The 13670-nt window shown below is 39.8% G+C and overlaps 2 protein-coding genes and 1 non-coding gene across 10 annotated transcripts in view; 2 read left to right on the forward strand and 1 right to left on the reverse strand.

The window, feature by feature from the left end:
- Window positions 1–6429, reverse strand: part of ENTPD5 (ectonucleoside triphosphate diphosphohydrolase 5 (inactive)) — a 39933-nt gene extending 33504 nt beyond the window's left edge. For 2 of the 7 annotated variants that reach the window (XM_045822064.1, XM_045822059.1), the window contains exons 1-2: window positions 6357–6429; window positions 4324–4402 (exon numbers count right to left, since the gene is read on the reverse strand). Coding sequence is in view for 3 of the 7 variants with exons in the window: in XM_045822056.1 (XP_045678012.1) it covers window positions 4324–4332 (9 nt within the window). In the remaining 4 variants the exon portion in view is untranslated. Of the gene's footprint in view, window positions 1–4323; window positions 4403–6007; window positions 6211–6231; window positions 6261–6356 lie in introns of those variants that run through there. The other 5 variants (XM_045822056.1, XM_045822061.1, XM_045822057.1 and 2 more) reach the window with 5 other exon arrangements.
- Window positions 6430–6523: 94 nt separating this feature from the next.
- The window catches only part of BBOF1 (basal body orientation factor 1), a 32771-nt gene continuing 25624 nt past the window's right edge, over window positions 6524–13670 (forward strand). For both annotated transcript variants that reach the window (XM_045823848.1, XM_045823849.1), the window contains exons 1-2: window positions 6524–6661; window positions 10203–10431. In XM_045823848.1, coding sequence (XP_045679804.1) covers window positions 6609–6661; window positions 10203–10431 — 282 coding nt within the window. In that variant the 5' untranslated portion in view covers window positions 6524–6608. The remainder of the gene's footprint in view (window positions 6662–10202; window positions 10432–13670) is intronic.
- LOC123809072 lies at window positions 12974–13135 on the forward strand. The gene has a single exon (XR_006783945.1). It is a non-coding gene; the product is annotated as a U1 spliceosomal RNA (small nuclear RNA).

Below are 13670 nucleotides of genomic sequence, written 5' to 3' on the forward strand. Positions count from 1 at the left end.
AAAAATTAAAAAACAAGAGAAAAGCAGTTAGTTGCCTACAAGGGAGTTCCTATAGGACTGCCAATTAATTTCTCAACAGAAACTTTGCAGGCCAAAAGGGAAAGACAACAAATATTCAAAGTGATAAAAATCAAGGACCAAAAACCAGAAAAGCTATCATTCAGAATTGAAGGACATATAAACAGCTTTCCAGACAAGAAAAAGCTGAAAGAGCTCACCATTACCAAATCAGTATTACAAGAAATATTAAAGAGACTTCTCTAAGAAGGAAAAAAAGTTAAAAATTTCTAAAATATAAATAATAAAATGGCAATAACGACATACCTATCAACAGTCCCTTTAATGTAAATGAATTAAATGTTCCAATCAAAAGACATAGGCTGGCTGCCCAGACTGGTGTGACTCAGTTGGCTGGAGTGTCATTTTATAGACTGAAAGGTCACAGGTTCGATTCTCAGTCAGGGCACATACCCAGGTTGCGTGTTGGATCCCTGGTCAGGATGTGTATGAGGCAGCAACCAATCTCTCTCTCTCTCTCTCTCTCTCTCTCTCTCTCTCTCTCTCTCTCTCTTTTCCCCTCAAAGCAATGAATAAACATGTCCTGGGTAAGGATAAAAAAAATTTTTTTAAAGACATAGAATGGTTGAAAGGATAAGAAAACAAGACTCATACGTATGCTGCCTATAAGAGACCCAATTCAGATTGAAAGACACACACAGGCTGAAAGTAAGGGGATGGAAAATGATACTATACGCAAAAAGAAATGAAAAAAAGTTGGGTTGGCAATACTTATATCAGACAACACAGACTTTAAAACAAAGGCTAAAACAGGAGATGAAGAAGGACCGAGCAATTTCACTTCTGGGTATTTATCCAAAAAACCCAAAACACTAATTTGAAAAGATATACACATCTCTATGTTCACTGCATCATTATTTACAGTAGTAGAGATATGGAAACAACTTAAGTGTTCATTGACAGACAAAATGGGTAAAGAAGAGGTATACATAGAGTGGGGCAAAAGGAGGTTTACAGTTGTGAGTACACAAAACACAGAGTATATTCTTGTACTATTACTAATTATTGTATTATTTTCCATGCTAACAACTGTAAACCTACTTTTGCCCCACTCTGTATAAACAATGGAATATTACTCAGCCATAAGAAAGAATGAAATCTTGCTGTTTGTGACAACATAGATGGACCCAGAGGATACTATGGTAAGTGAAGAGAAAGCCAAATACCATACGATCCCACTTTTACGTGGAATCTAAAAAAGAAAATAAATGAACAAACAAAACAGAAGGAAATTCATGGATACAGAGAACATTTTGAAGGTTGCCAGATGGGAATGGGGTTGGAGGGGTGGGTGAAAAAGAGGAAGTGATTAAGATGTACACATTGCCAGTTATTAGAAACAGTCACGGAGTAAAGTACAGCTTAGGGAACATAATCAGTAACATTATAATAAATATGTATGATGCCAGATGGGTACTACACTTACAGGAGTGATCATTTCATAAGTTATGTAAATGTCTCATTAATATGTTATACACATGAAATGTAATATTGTATGTCAACCATAATTTAAAAATAATTATTTTTTAAAAATATTTTTTAGAAAAAGACATTTCTTCTCCAGGTATTTACTTGGAATCCTGGAATGAAACGAGTGGTAGCTACTCCTAAGTATGCAATCTTGATATTTCTATTAAATTTTCCTTTTAAAAACACTGAACTCAAAACCAGATACTTCAAACTGGCATCTCCAAATGTCCCCCTTCCTGGGTACAGCTGCCCCCCCCCCCCCAGAAAGGTTAAGTGGATTCCCCTTCTAATGTCCTGTTTGTTAGCAGCTCTACAAATCTTCTAATTCAGAAATCAAAATCTTCTTCATCCTGGCATTCTCCTCTCTCATGCCTTCTATATCCCAATCTGTTGTAAGGTCTGGTGGTTTTTCCTTTGCAATTTCTTTCCCATCTCTTTCTCTTTTTCCCCTCAAGTCTCTCCGAATCTAGATTCCAGCCTTGACTACTTCAGACCTGGATTGTTATAGTCTCTTAATTGGTCTTTCAGTCATCAGTGTCTCTATTCCCAAATCCGTATACTACTGTCTTCCTAAAACGCTATTTTCATCATTTGCCCACTAAATTGTAACCCACATCATGTCAGGGATTCATTCATCTTTAAACATATATGTTTACTTAATCAATGTGTGTGGAATGAATTAATGAATACATAAATTACATCATTCTCCTCCTTAAAACTTACATCAATTCCCCACTGTCTTCAACAAAAGTTACAAACTCAAATATCTAAATACTTAAGGGGCAAGGCAGGAAATGCGAGTTAAAGGTGTGTGTAAAACAACAGGAAGTGCTGGGGACTGAAGCAAACTGGAGAGCGCATGCCCCATCTAAAGAAGCAGCTGCTTGTTATCTCCACAAATTGCTGCCATGATTAAATATAGTCTCGGTATTGCCAAGTCTTCTTCTTTTTCAACATAAGTGGAAAACACAGATTTCTATATAGAATCTGGCTTTTAAATAGTAACAAGCCCATTTAGTTGTTGAAAACAACTAACTCCATTTAGGTAAACAAAACAAAACAAAAAACTGTGTAGGCTAAACAAAACACATCTATGGTCCAGAACCAGCCCTCAGGTTACAAGCTGGTGTCTAGGATAAAAGATAAACTCCTGGCCTAACTTACTAAGTCCTTCACTGTGAATTCTGAAGCTACCTTACCAAGTTTTTTGCCCACTACTTCCATGTAAGAACCCTCTGCTTTTGGTACAGCTGTTCTCAAACTTCAGCCATGCATCAGAGGCACCTGAAGGGCTTGTTAAAACATAGATTGCTGGGCCTCACTGCCAGCATTTACAATCCAGTAAGTCTCCAGGGGGGCCTGAAAATTTGCACTTCTAACAAGCTCCCAAATGATGCTGGTGCTACTGGTGTGGACCACACTTTGGTAACAACTGCTCCAGTTAAATTACTCCTAGTCTCAAGCACACACCGAATTTTGCTCCCATTGTTCTACCTTCCTTCTTCCTTTCAGCCCACCTCCTTCTGTAAGCTTTCTTTGACTATGACAGTCTTTCATGCCTCCAAATTCCTGTAGCACTTAGTATCCTTTATCATTGCATAGTGTCTTTTGTTACTGTTTGTATGTAAGTGCCAATGAGGTTGTGTGTTCTCCAAGACCAATGTCCAGGTCAGCACCTTATACACCTCCCTATAAGCCTCATAAAAGCAGGGGTCCTGTCTTGTCCCCCACTGTACCCCTCAAGCTATAAGAGAGCCTAGAATACAGTTAGTATACAGTATGTATACTAAACACTTCTTAAATGAATGAACTTCAGACAGATCTATGAAATGAAAGTACAGATAAGTGGATCTGAATTTGGGTACACACTTTTTCTTAAAGAACTGACTTTTAGTCCTGTGTAATGGCTTGGTCAGGATAGACAACTAATGAAAATTGGGTATTTTGCAAATAAATTGCCAAGAGGTAACAATTATCTGTAGCAATAAATTATGTATATAAATAAAAGACTGCTTAAAAAAACTAATTTAAAAACTGACAAGAATAAATCCTTGACCTTCAGGATTTCTTACACCTGCAAGGATGTAAACTGATTACAAGATAATCCTCTTTAACAGATTCTATATTTGTACCATATGCAATAAAAAAGTAGAATGAAATTAACTGCCCATTATATTCAGAAAAATTGATCAGTCCCTTCAGATATAGTTTGAATAATAATATATTCATCCAGGATTTCAAAGGCTGTGTGAAAACAAAATCAAAAGCTGTTCCCCTGGTTTCTTTCAGTAGTTTCAGAATTCACAGTGAAGGACTGAGAATGTTAAGCCAGTTTATCTTTTACCCTTCAGAGCAGAGTCAACCGACCTGTAACCTGAGGGCTGGATCTGGCCCATAGTGGTTTTCTTTTTTTTACCTAAATCACTGCTACAAAGTGATTTCAAGGATGATTTATGAGTAGAAACTTGTTCTCCAAACTAAACCAGAAAAAAGCCACAGAAAACTTTATAGAGTAAACCCAATTTTGGAACTACTAGAAGAAAAAATGAGAAACACTACATATTTTGATAAATAGGCCTCAGTTCTTATTTAGCTTTAGAACAACTCCACCATACCTGACAGTATTACAATCAATGGAATAAGAGAAAAGTTATCATTTGGCAGAAAGAGAATCCAACTCAGAAGACAAAACCAACCCCAGGGGCACATGAAGTACATTTACACTTTTAAGCTAGAAGAGATGTTACCTTACATCCAGACACTCGCCCTACCTACCAGGCCCATAATGATCTTGTCTGCACAAGGATTCAGCCAAGGCACTCCACATTTCTATGCTGACCAGGAACTCTTCAAACTGGGCAAAAAAAAGAAGTACATAGAGAAGTCAACAAACACCAAGTGGCTTATTTCAAGTTTTAAAATCATTAGCATTCTAATGAAACAGAGCACATTTATTCAGCAAAATAACCCTGAAACTTCATAGTAAAACTATCTACCAGAAGTTATGGAAGGAAATGCAACTTGATGAATTGCTAAACTGCAACTTCCTACTCTACCACTTGCAGCATCAGGCGGATCTTACTAAGGGTAATGGAATAACAACACCCAGTTCTTTGGCAGAGAATAACAACACCCAGTTCTTTGGTGGAGATTCAGGAGACTAGATTCTAGAACCACCTCTATGACACTGTGTATCTGAGCATTTCTCTTAGCTACATTCATATCTCAACAGTTCTAACTACAAAACCAAACTCACAGTCAATAAAAATGCTGTATAATAAAATAACTATAAAGTACATACTGCAAACAAGTAAAAGTGCTTTTGCAAAAGTGCTATGCTCATATTAAGAAATGATCTTGTTACAAGCTTTCATGTTTATAAATGAATTTGTAAACTTATGTATAAACAAAAAAATTCTTGGACTGAATTTCATATTATACTATTACCAACTTTTAGGATGTATTCCATATATAGTCCATGATAGAAAATGCCCTACCCTCTCTTTCCTGCAAGTGCATCAATAGAGTGCACTTTCAGAACCTTAGGCATATAAAACTAATCTTAACTTTACAGATTCCATATCAGAGGAAACCCCTTCAATGTACGGTGATTCTACCATGGGCCCACTGGACTGTGATATACAAAAGAGGGGAAAATGCACCAGAAATAGAGTAAGCCATGATCGTGCCACCAGATGTGTCTAAAGATTTTCAGAGTTCATTAATAAATCAGCATGTTCCCTCTAACCACAGAATTCAGAAACAAACGACACAAGTGAGAAAAAGGGTCAAAGGCCACTGGGAGGGGCGTAGGTATTAAGTTCTCCCTGGGGAAATAGAGAGGGGAGATACAGAATGAAGGTTCTAAAGACATTTTAGATTGTTTGAAATGGAGGATGTCGCACGGCTGAGCTTCAGTCACGCGATCCCTGACTCCGGTCCTGGCACCCAGAATTCCCTATCAGCCTCAATGACTCACTCACTCTCACTGAATGAAGGCTAGTCATACAGCTCCTCCTCTGAAAAAGGAGAACAATACTTTCGAGTACTCCTTTTCACAGGTGCGCTCAGAGGAAGGAAATAAAAAAGACAAGAGCTTTCGACTCTTAACAGAAAAAGGGGCTGCGGGCGCACGAATTATTACTAGCCAATGGGAATCCTGGCCGGTCGGGCTGCGGGGGTAGGGAGAGGGGGCAGCGCTGGCCAGCCACAAAGGGCAGAGTGGGGCGGCGGGCCCGACCCCAGGACATCCTGGAGCCCGGGTAGCCTTCCCCACGGCCCCCCCCCCGCCCCCACCAAGTGGCAGCACTTGTTTCCTCGCCCGGCTCCCGGGCGCCCGCCTGCGCTGCCCCGTGGAGACTGCCAGCCTCACCCCAACCACCGCCCTCAGAGAAGTCCTCAGCCGCTTCACCAAAAAAATGTGTGACCCAGAAAGTCCGATACACGCGCCAACCCTTACAGAATTAGCAAGACTGAAGAAGAAGGAAACCAAACGAGTCAGGACAGGTTCAGGAGAAGCTAAAGCGGAGCAGGGGCGTCAGCCAGGCGGCCACGGCCACGCAGGCTAGAGAATGAGGAAAGGGGAGGATGCGCCGGGCAGACGCTGAGCGCTGCAACACTGGAGCGGCGGGCGGGCGGGCGGGTAAGGTAGCAGCAAGACTCCTAAGGCGAAGACGCCCGGACCTCGCGCCGTCAGAGGCAGGAGACCCGCAGACGTCGCGCCGACGCCCGGTGCTACACCGCTCCGGCCTCCCCGCCCGGCTCCGGGGCAGGATCTAAGTACCCCGGCTGCTCGCACACTCACTCACCGCGCGCGCCGCCCCGGCGCGGCCCCCCTCCACCCTCCGAGCGATCTCCGCCCCGCCCTCTGCGTCCGGCCGGCGGACTGGGCCCTGGGAGGTGGTGTGGGAGTCACGTCACGGCGCATGCGCTCTGCGGGCGCTCGCGACGGCCTCGGCTAAACGTTACCAGCCGGGCGTGCCGGTTTCCTTAGAGACAGAATCAGACCGGAGCGGCGGCGGAAAAGCCGGGGAGACAGCGGGTCTCTTGGAGAAGCCAAGATGCCGTCGAAGGGAAAGGACAAAAGTAAAGGCAAAGAAAAAGACAAACAGAAGTAAGGAGAAGCCATCCTCCCCCGAGCCTACTCCCCCGGGTTCGGGTCTGGGAGCCGCCTGACGCAGGGGTTGGCTAACGAGCCCTCCCGCCGGCCCCCCTCGACCTTCCTCTCGTTCTCCCCGATTCGGAGGACAGATTACACTGTTCAGAAATTCCCCAAGTGCATGCCAAACTAGACTGCTTCAGTGTAGGCAATAGGGTGAGATTTGGGACCCTGAAATAGTTTAGACTCAGCCCCCGCCTATGTGTAATGCGTTGACAATGGAGGCAGGTAAGTTCCCGAAAAGTAACACAGAACCTAATGAAATAGGTGCTAGTGGAAGAATAAAGAACTGACAATGAGGAAGAGTTCTGACACTAGCAGTGAAGGTAGGGACAAGATATATTGGGATATTGGAGGTCCTCTAGACCAGCGCTAGTAGGGTAGTCACCAGCCATGTGTGGCAAAATTAAAATTAAATAAAATTAAAAATTCAGATCCTTAATCGTACTAGCCTATTTCATACGCTCAGTAGGCACATGTGGCTAGTGGTGACTATATTGGACAGCCCAGACATAGAGAATATTTCCTTCTTCATGGAAAGTTGTATTGGACAGCCGTGCTCTAGACCAGTGGTGATTCTGCCTCCCTGGGGACATTTGGCAATATCTTGAGACATTTTTGGTTGTCACATCTGGGGATGCGTACTATTGGCATCCAGTGAGCAGAGACCAAGAATGCTGTTTGACCTACTGCAATGCACAGGACAACCCCCTCACCCCCCACCCCAAAGAATCATTTAGCTCAGAATGTCAGCAGCACCGTGGTTGAGAAACCCTGTCTTCAGAATGAATGTTAGGGAGGCCAACATGACGTTCCGTAATGATGAAATCCTGGAACAGATGGAGTATCTGACTATCAATATCCCTAAGATGAAGACAAAAGTTTTAAACACTCAGTAATTCAGTGTAAACTAATCCCTATTTTTTTTGTATCTTGAAATCAGGTTTTTATTTTACTTTAATGAATGATTACACCTGGAACTGCACTTGCCTTAAAAGTCATCATCTTTATGTGGAACTGATTTTCCCTTTCAGAAACAACCATTAGTTTCTTTTCCCTCGCCCAAGATTTAAAAAAATAGTCAAACATATACAAATACAGAAGGACCTACTTCAAATAACATGAAAAATGCAACCCCAAATGATGTATGCATACTAATAGTAAATGCATTGGCACACTCCATACAAAATGATGCTGGAAACTTTACACACAAATGATAATATGAAACAGTGGTTTCCAAGAAACTTGCTTAATCAGACCTTTAGAGAGCCTTCAAAAACTTTATTTTTAACAAGGGCCCCAACAATTCTATGTTTTGATTAAAAGTGTGGTTTGGGGGAACACTTTTAACCCCCATTGTGTCAGATGACATATACAATAAAGTTAAATTACTAATCATGTAATTGAACAAAAAAATTTCTTTATTGGGTTCATTCTTTCTTGATCCTAGTCTGAGAGAACCCTGCTATGTGGTTGAGATGACTTTGAACCTATAAAGGATCTCTGGATGACTGAAGTAGCTCCTTGGGCCTTTTAGGGATTCCTTTTGGCTTAAAAGAAAGCGTAAATGATTGGACCAAATTGGGTACTTCCAGATTTCCCCAAACTGATCAGAACTAACTCCAACACTAATTCCTTCCAGGCTTGAAGTTGCTGCTAGATTGCCACTAACCTATTGGGTGACCCTGGTAGTTCCTAAACACATTGGAGGCATGTGTGGTGCCCAACAATACTATATATGGGACCATAAGGGAATCCCCCCAAACTTGTCAAGTTTGTGAAGTAACTTGTTTAAGAGAGTAATACATGCCCAGTACAGGTTTAGGAAACATGTAAAGTCAAAGGAGAAAATAAAAATCACCTGTAATCCCATCATCTAAAAATAACCACTACTATCATTTTGGGATATTCTTTATATCTTTATAAAATGATAATCCAATGTCCATATTTATCTGTGGCTTTCCCCATGTATTACTATAAGTGTTCTGCTCCAGTGTGATTTTTAAAAATATAACTGCATAGTCAATCTAGCACTTTTTAAAACAGTGCCAAGGGCTTATCACATTCCTGGAACTCACTAGCATGTTTTCTATTTTTGAACATGTATCTACAGTACACATATCAAAATAAGGAACATTGAGGGTAACAGACCTCTTATTTCTTGGATTTTCCATGACTCATAATTTGAGAAACCCTGCCTTGTTTCTACAGTCAGTATTAGTGGTCCTCCTATGAGAAATCCTATCTGATTTCTTTCATCAAGTCTGAACAGCTTAGATTTGCCCCTAGAGGGGGCAACTGGGTGACTGTAACAAGGCAGGCCATCATCGCTACCTAAATCCTGCTGGAAAGGGATGTCAACAGCTGCAACAGGCTGGGGGCGGGAGAAGGAGCTGGCCATAATTCATAGAGAACAAAAGATGAGAGGGGCTGAAAGGGGATAAAGGACCAAGAGTTGGTGGGGATGGAGGGTCACAGTATAGAAACGTCCACACATACTTAAGCGTGAAAATATTTAGAAATCAAATACAGGTGAGGTCTTCTTAGTTATTATCTAAATACATACCCAGTGCCTACCATTTTTAAGGGCTAGTGTTTAAGGGATAATGCTCATATAATAAATCTTTATTTTTGAAAAAATCCCCTTTTTCTACTTTAATCTTTTTTTTTTTTATCAATGTGTGGTTGCCTCTTGCACACCCCGCTCTGGGGACCCAGCCCAAAACCCAGGCATGTGCCCTAACTGGGAATCAAACCGGTGACCTTGTGGTTTGCAGGCTGGCACTCAATCCACTGAGCCACACCAGCCAGGGCTTACCACTTTAATCTTTAAAGTCATTCTTTATTATTACTTTTAAATTTCCTCTCCCCATCTACATAAATGATTATGGTTTGTTTCTCAGCCATCCTCAAAGCCTGGTGTATTGTGGCACCAGAAGAGAAAGTATTTAACATACTTGCCCTAGTGACTTGATCTTTTGTCCAAGGCCTAGTGTTCAAAAAAAATACCAAAACTAAAAACTAAAACTAAAACAAAATTGGGGTTGGGGTGAGTGGAAGATTGCAGAAATATGGCCTTCAAGTTATATTTACACTACAGATGTATTATCATGGTGAAGGGGAACTAAGGTCGTGGATTTATGGTAGAGAGAGCCAATGTCTAAAACTGAGCAAGTAGTAATAGAAAAAACAGTTCAAATATGAGAGAATCAAAGAAATAAATGAAAAGATGTGAAAGCTTTATGAAATGAATTTAACTTATTAGGCCTTTTTGTTTTTCCAGTTCTTTAGAGTTACGCTCCAAAGCTCCCCTCTTCCAGAAAGTGGCACCCCACTAAGATAACTCTTAAGTAAATGTGTATTTCTTATTTACTAATTCATCCAATAATATTTGCATATATGTGCCAGGCAATGCCAAGCAAAACAATAATAGAGAGCTGTAATACTACTATATTAGAGAACAGTTATATGCTATCAGTGTCCTCTTCCCATGTAGGAAGACAGTAAAAGCCGAAGAATCTGCAGTGGAGAGAGCCAAGGCCAATGCGTCCCTTTGGGAGGCCAGGCTGGAGCTCACAGAGCTCTGTAGGATTGAGTATCGTGATACTTCCTGGAGACTTGCAAAAACTAATGAAGACTTAAAGAAACAGCAGTATAAAATGGAGAAAGACACCATGTCTGTATTAAGCTACCTGAAGAAGCAGGATCAGGAGAAAGATAATATGGTAGGTAGATAGAAGCCCTCCTGAGCCTCAATAACTACCTCTGTGCTATGCTTGCTTGGTTCTATATTTAAAGGATTTTGATTTCTTGAAATCACATCACACAATTAAGACATTTCAGTTGACTTTAACTCTCCTTGAAGCAGGATGTTATTTCTGAATGGCCTTACTGTCATAACTGGATCTTTCTTATTTTCAGTTCTTGTCCTGTTTTCTTGTCTGAACAAATTGACGATCATAAGGGAACATTATAATCCATTTTATTTTAAGGACAAGTGCATGGAATATGAACTATATATTTTTTTATATTTACGGATATTTAGTTTTAATGATTTGTAAAGCTAATCACTCATAATCAATGAACACATGATGAACCCAGCAAGTTGAATCTTGAATTCATTTTACATACTTAATTTATGTGTTGAAAAGCTGCCATTTTAGATCTGGAAGAAAAAGGGATAGAAACATTTTGGGATAACATTCTGGAGCCCCTATTTTAGTGCCAGGTACTACTATGCTAGGTACTTTACCTCTGTTATCCCATTTAGTCCTTTTAATAACCCCATGTAGCTACAATATTGTCATTCCCACTTTACAGAAGAAATTGACTCTCAGGACTGATAACTTTCCCAAAATCACACAGCTAGTGGGTGTTAATATGGAATTTAGGTGGAATTCTTCTCTTTTCCATCTGTCTCTATGAGAACCATGGAAACCCAAGGAAATTTCTACCCTGCTGAGGATGGTATGTATCATTCCCATATAGGTTCTTATACTTTCACTATTCATGTATTGTGCATCCACAAACAATATATATTACAGTCTTGTTTTAAAATTTACATTAGTGATATTATGCTGTGAATGTTTTTTGCAACTTGTTTTTGTATTCAACATCAGATTTTGGAGTCTAGTCACAAAAATCACATGATGATCAGTTAATTTTTAAACAAAAATTAATGACCGTGCTTTATTTTTTTCATTTGTTCTTAACAGCTTTAAAATATTCCATTAAATAAATAACCCAAATTTTATTTACCCATACCCCCCTGTGGGTCGGTTAGACTCATTTTTTTTCATTATTATGATGAACATTCATGTGTATGTCTTCATGTGTCCATGCGTGGGAGTTTCTCTGGAGTAGATACTTAGAAGTTATTACTACATTATAGGGTATGTATACTTTCAACTTTACAGGGGTTTAAATTGAGCTACAAGAAGTAAAGAAATTATACCAATTTATACTGTCACAGGCAATATTTTTGAGTGAGCTTCTGTTTGCCAACATTGTTGTTAATACTTGGTAATGCGAGGTCTGTCCAGAAGGTACCCAGCCATGTACTATGGCAAATAGAGTTATCTATTGAAAAAGATACAAGATACAAGAAACACTGTACACAGGACAATGACTCCTCAGTCCCCTTCAACGTAGGCACCTTGGAACCTGATACAGTTCTCCCAGTTGCCACCAGCTGCTGCATCATATTTTCCTGAATCTCATCGACGGTCTGAAATCTTTTCCCCTTCAAAGGAGAGCTTAGTTTTGAGAAAAGCTAGAAGTCACGGGGCACCAAATCTAAGCTGTAAGGGGGCTGAATCACCTGGGTGATTTGATGTTTGGCAAAAAAACTCTGCAGGAGATGTGATGCATGAGTGGGTGCATTGAAGTTGCCAGTCACCAGTTGCTCATAGCAGTGGCCTTATGAATCATCAGAATAGTTTTGACAGAGGAATGTTCAAGGTTAACGCAAAATTTGATGTAGATTTGTTGCTGTACGCAGTCACTTTGAATGCTACAGCCACACAGTACACATGCTCACTCAACATCTTCTACCGCCCCCACTGACTAGTACAGTGAAGTCATCATTGTTCACACATGCACATTCCAGAACACTCTCTTGGCTGCCAGGTTACATCAATGTCATGCAAACCATTCTTGTTATGTTAACAATGGCTGGACTTTTTCCAGACAGACCTCATATACTTAATTTTTGCTTCATTTTATGTATTTAAATTGGGTTCTTGGTGTTTTAATTTGTATTTTCCTGATTATTTGTTGTTTGAACATCATTTGTATGTTCCTTCACCCATTTTTTATTGTTTTTTATGTTTGCTTCAGTATACATATAAGCTAATTTTGGAATGATGCAAAGCATGGCTCCTGTAAGGTGGGCATGTAAATTCATGCATCACTCCATAATTTTTTCAAAAGCCACCTTTTCAGTGAGACCCTTCCTCACTAACCTCTTTAAAATTAAAACCGCTCCCCTATTTTGTTATATTTATTATTTTCTGTCATGCTGTATGCATGTTACTTATATATTTGTTTATTGCCTCTCTTCCTGATTAGAAAAAAACCTCTCAGAAGTAAAGAATTGGGAGCCCTTTTTAAAATTATTCCAGTGCTATATCTTCAGTACCTAGCATGGGTCCAGCATATAGTAGCCACTCATTAAAATATTTTTGCATACATGAATGAATGGCTTGTGAATGTACTGATGCTTTCAAAAAGTTAATAGCAATCAAAACTAAGTTCGAGATGATACTGATACTTACCTGTCAGGGAAGATATTATGATCACAAGGCGGTTTTCCCAGGGCAAGACCTATCCTTTGCACTCCAGATGTGCTGACCCCTGGGATTTCCCCAAATGAGGGAGACTTGACTGCATAATCTGTGTGGTGTGGGACTGCGCTTGTGCTGTCCCTTTAAAAAAAAGATGATACTGAAAGCATATTAGAGAAACAAACAGCTGAACATTCCTGTGGATTTCATGTATTTTATTAAAGTATAATTTTGTGCATCGGAGTTATTTTTTTACTTTTTTTTCCCTGGGGAACCTCTGTTTTTAAAATTACTTTTTGAATAGCAAGCATTATCAAAATTATCTTCCACAAAGTATCATTCTAAAGTAAGTTGTTAGGCCAGCCATACAACTAATTTTCATAATTCATTACATAGAAGCTTTGTGGCCTACAGTAGCTAATTGATATTGGTCTTCATTTATCAGTATCATTTGTATTTCTTGATTTTCATCTGCCTCTGTATCTCACAGGCCCACATCCGGTTGCAACAAGAAGTAATGCAGACTCACTATTTCCTGGTTAACCAGCTCTCCTATAGTTTTGTTATTCATTCTTCTACATTGGAGAAATGCATTATTTTCTTAAGTTGTATTTAAAGTGTTAAAGTCTTATTTCATGTTAATTATAGAAATATTACAAATAAAATGTTTTAAAATTATT

Source organism: Phyllostomus hastatus, unplaced genomic scaffold (genome assembly GCF_019186645.2).
Source record: "Phyllostomus hastatus isolate PE091 unplaced genomic scaffold, TTU_PhHast_1.1 phas_scaffold_501, whole genome shotgun sequence".
NCBI classification, from domain to species: Eukaryota; Metazoa; Chordata; class Mammalia; order Chiroptera; family Phyllostomidae; genus Phyllostomus; species Phyllostomus hastatus.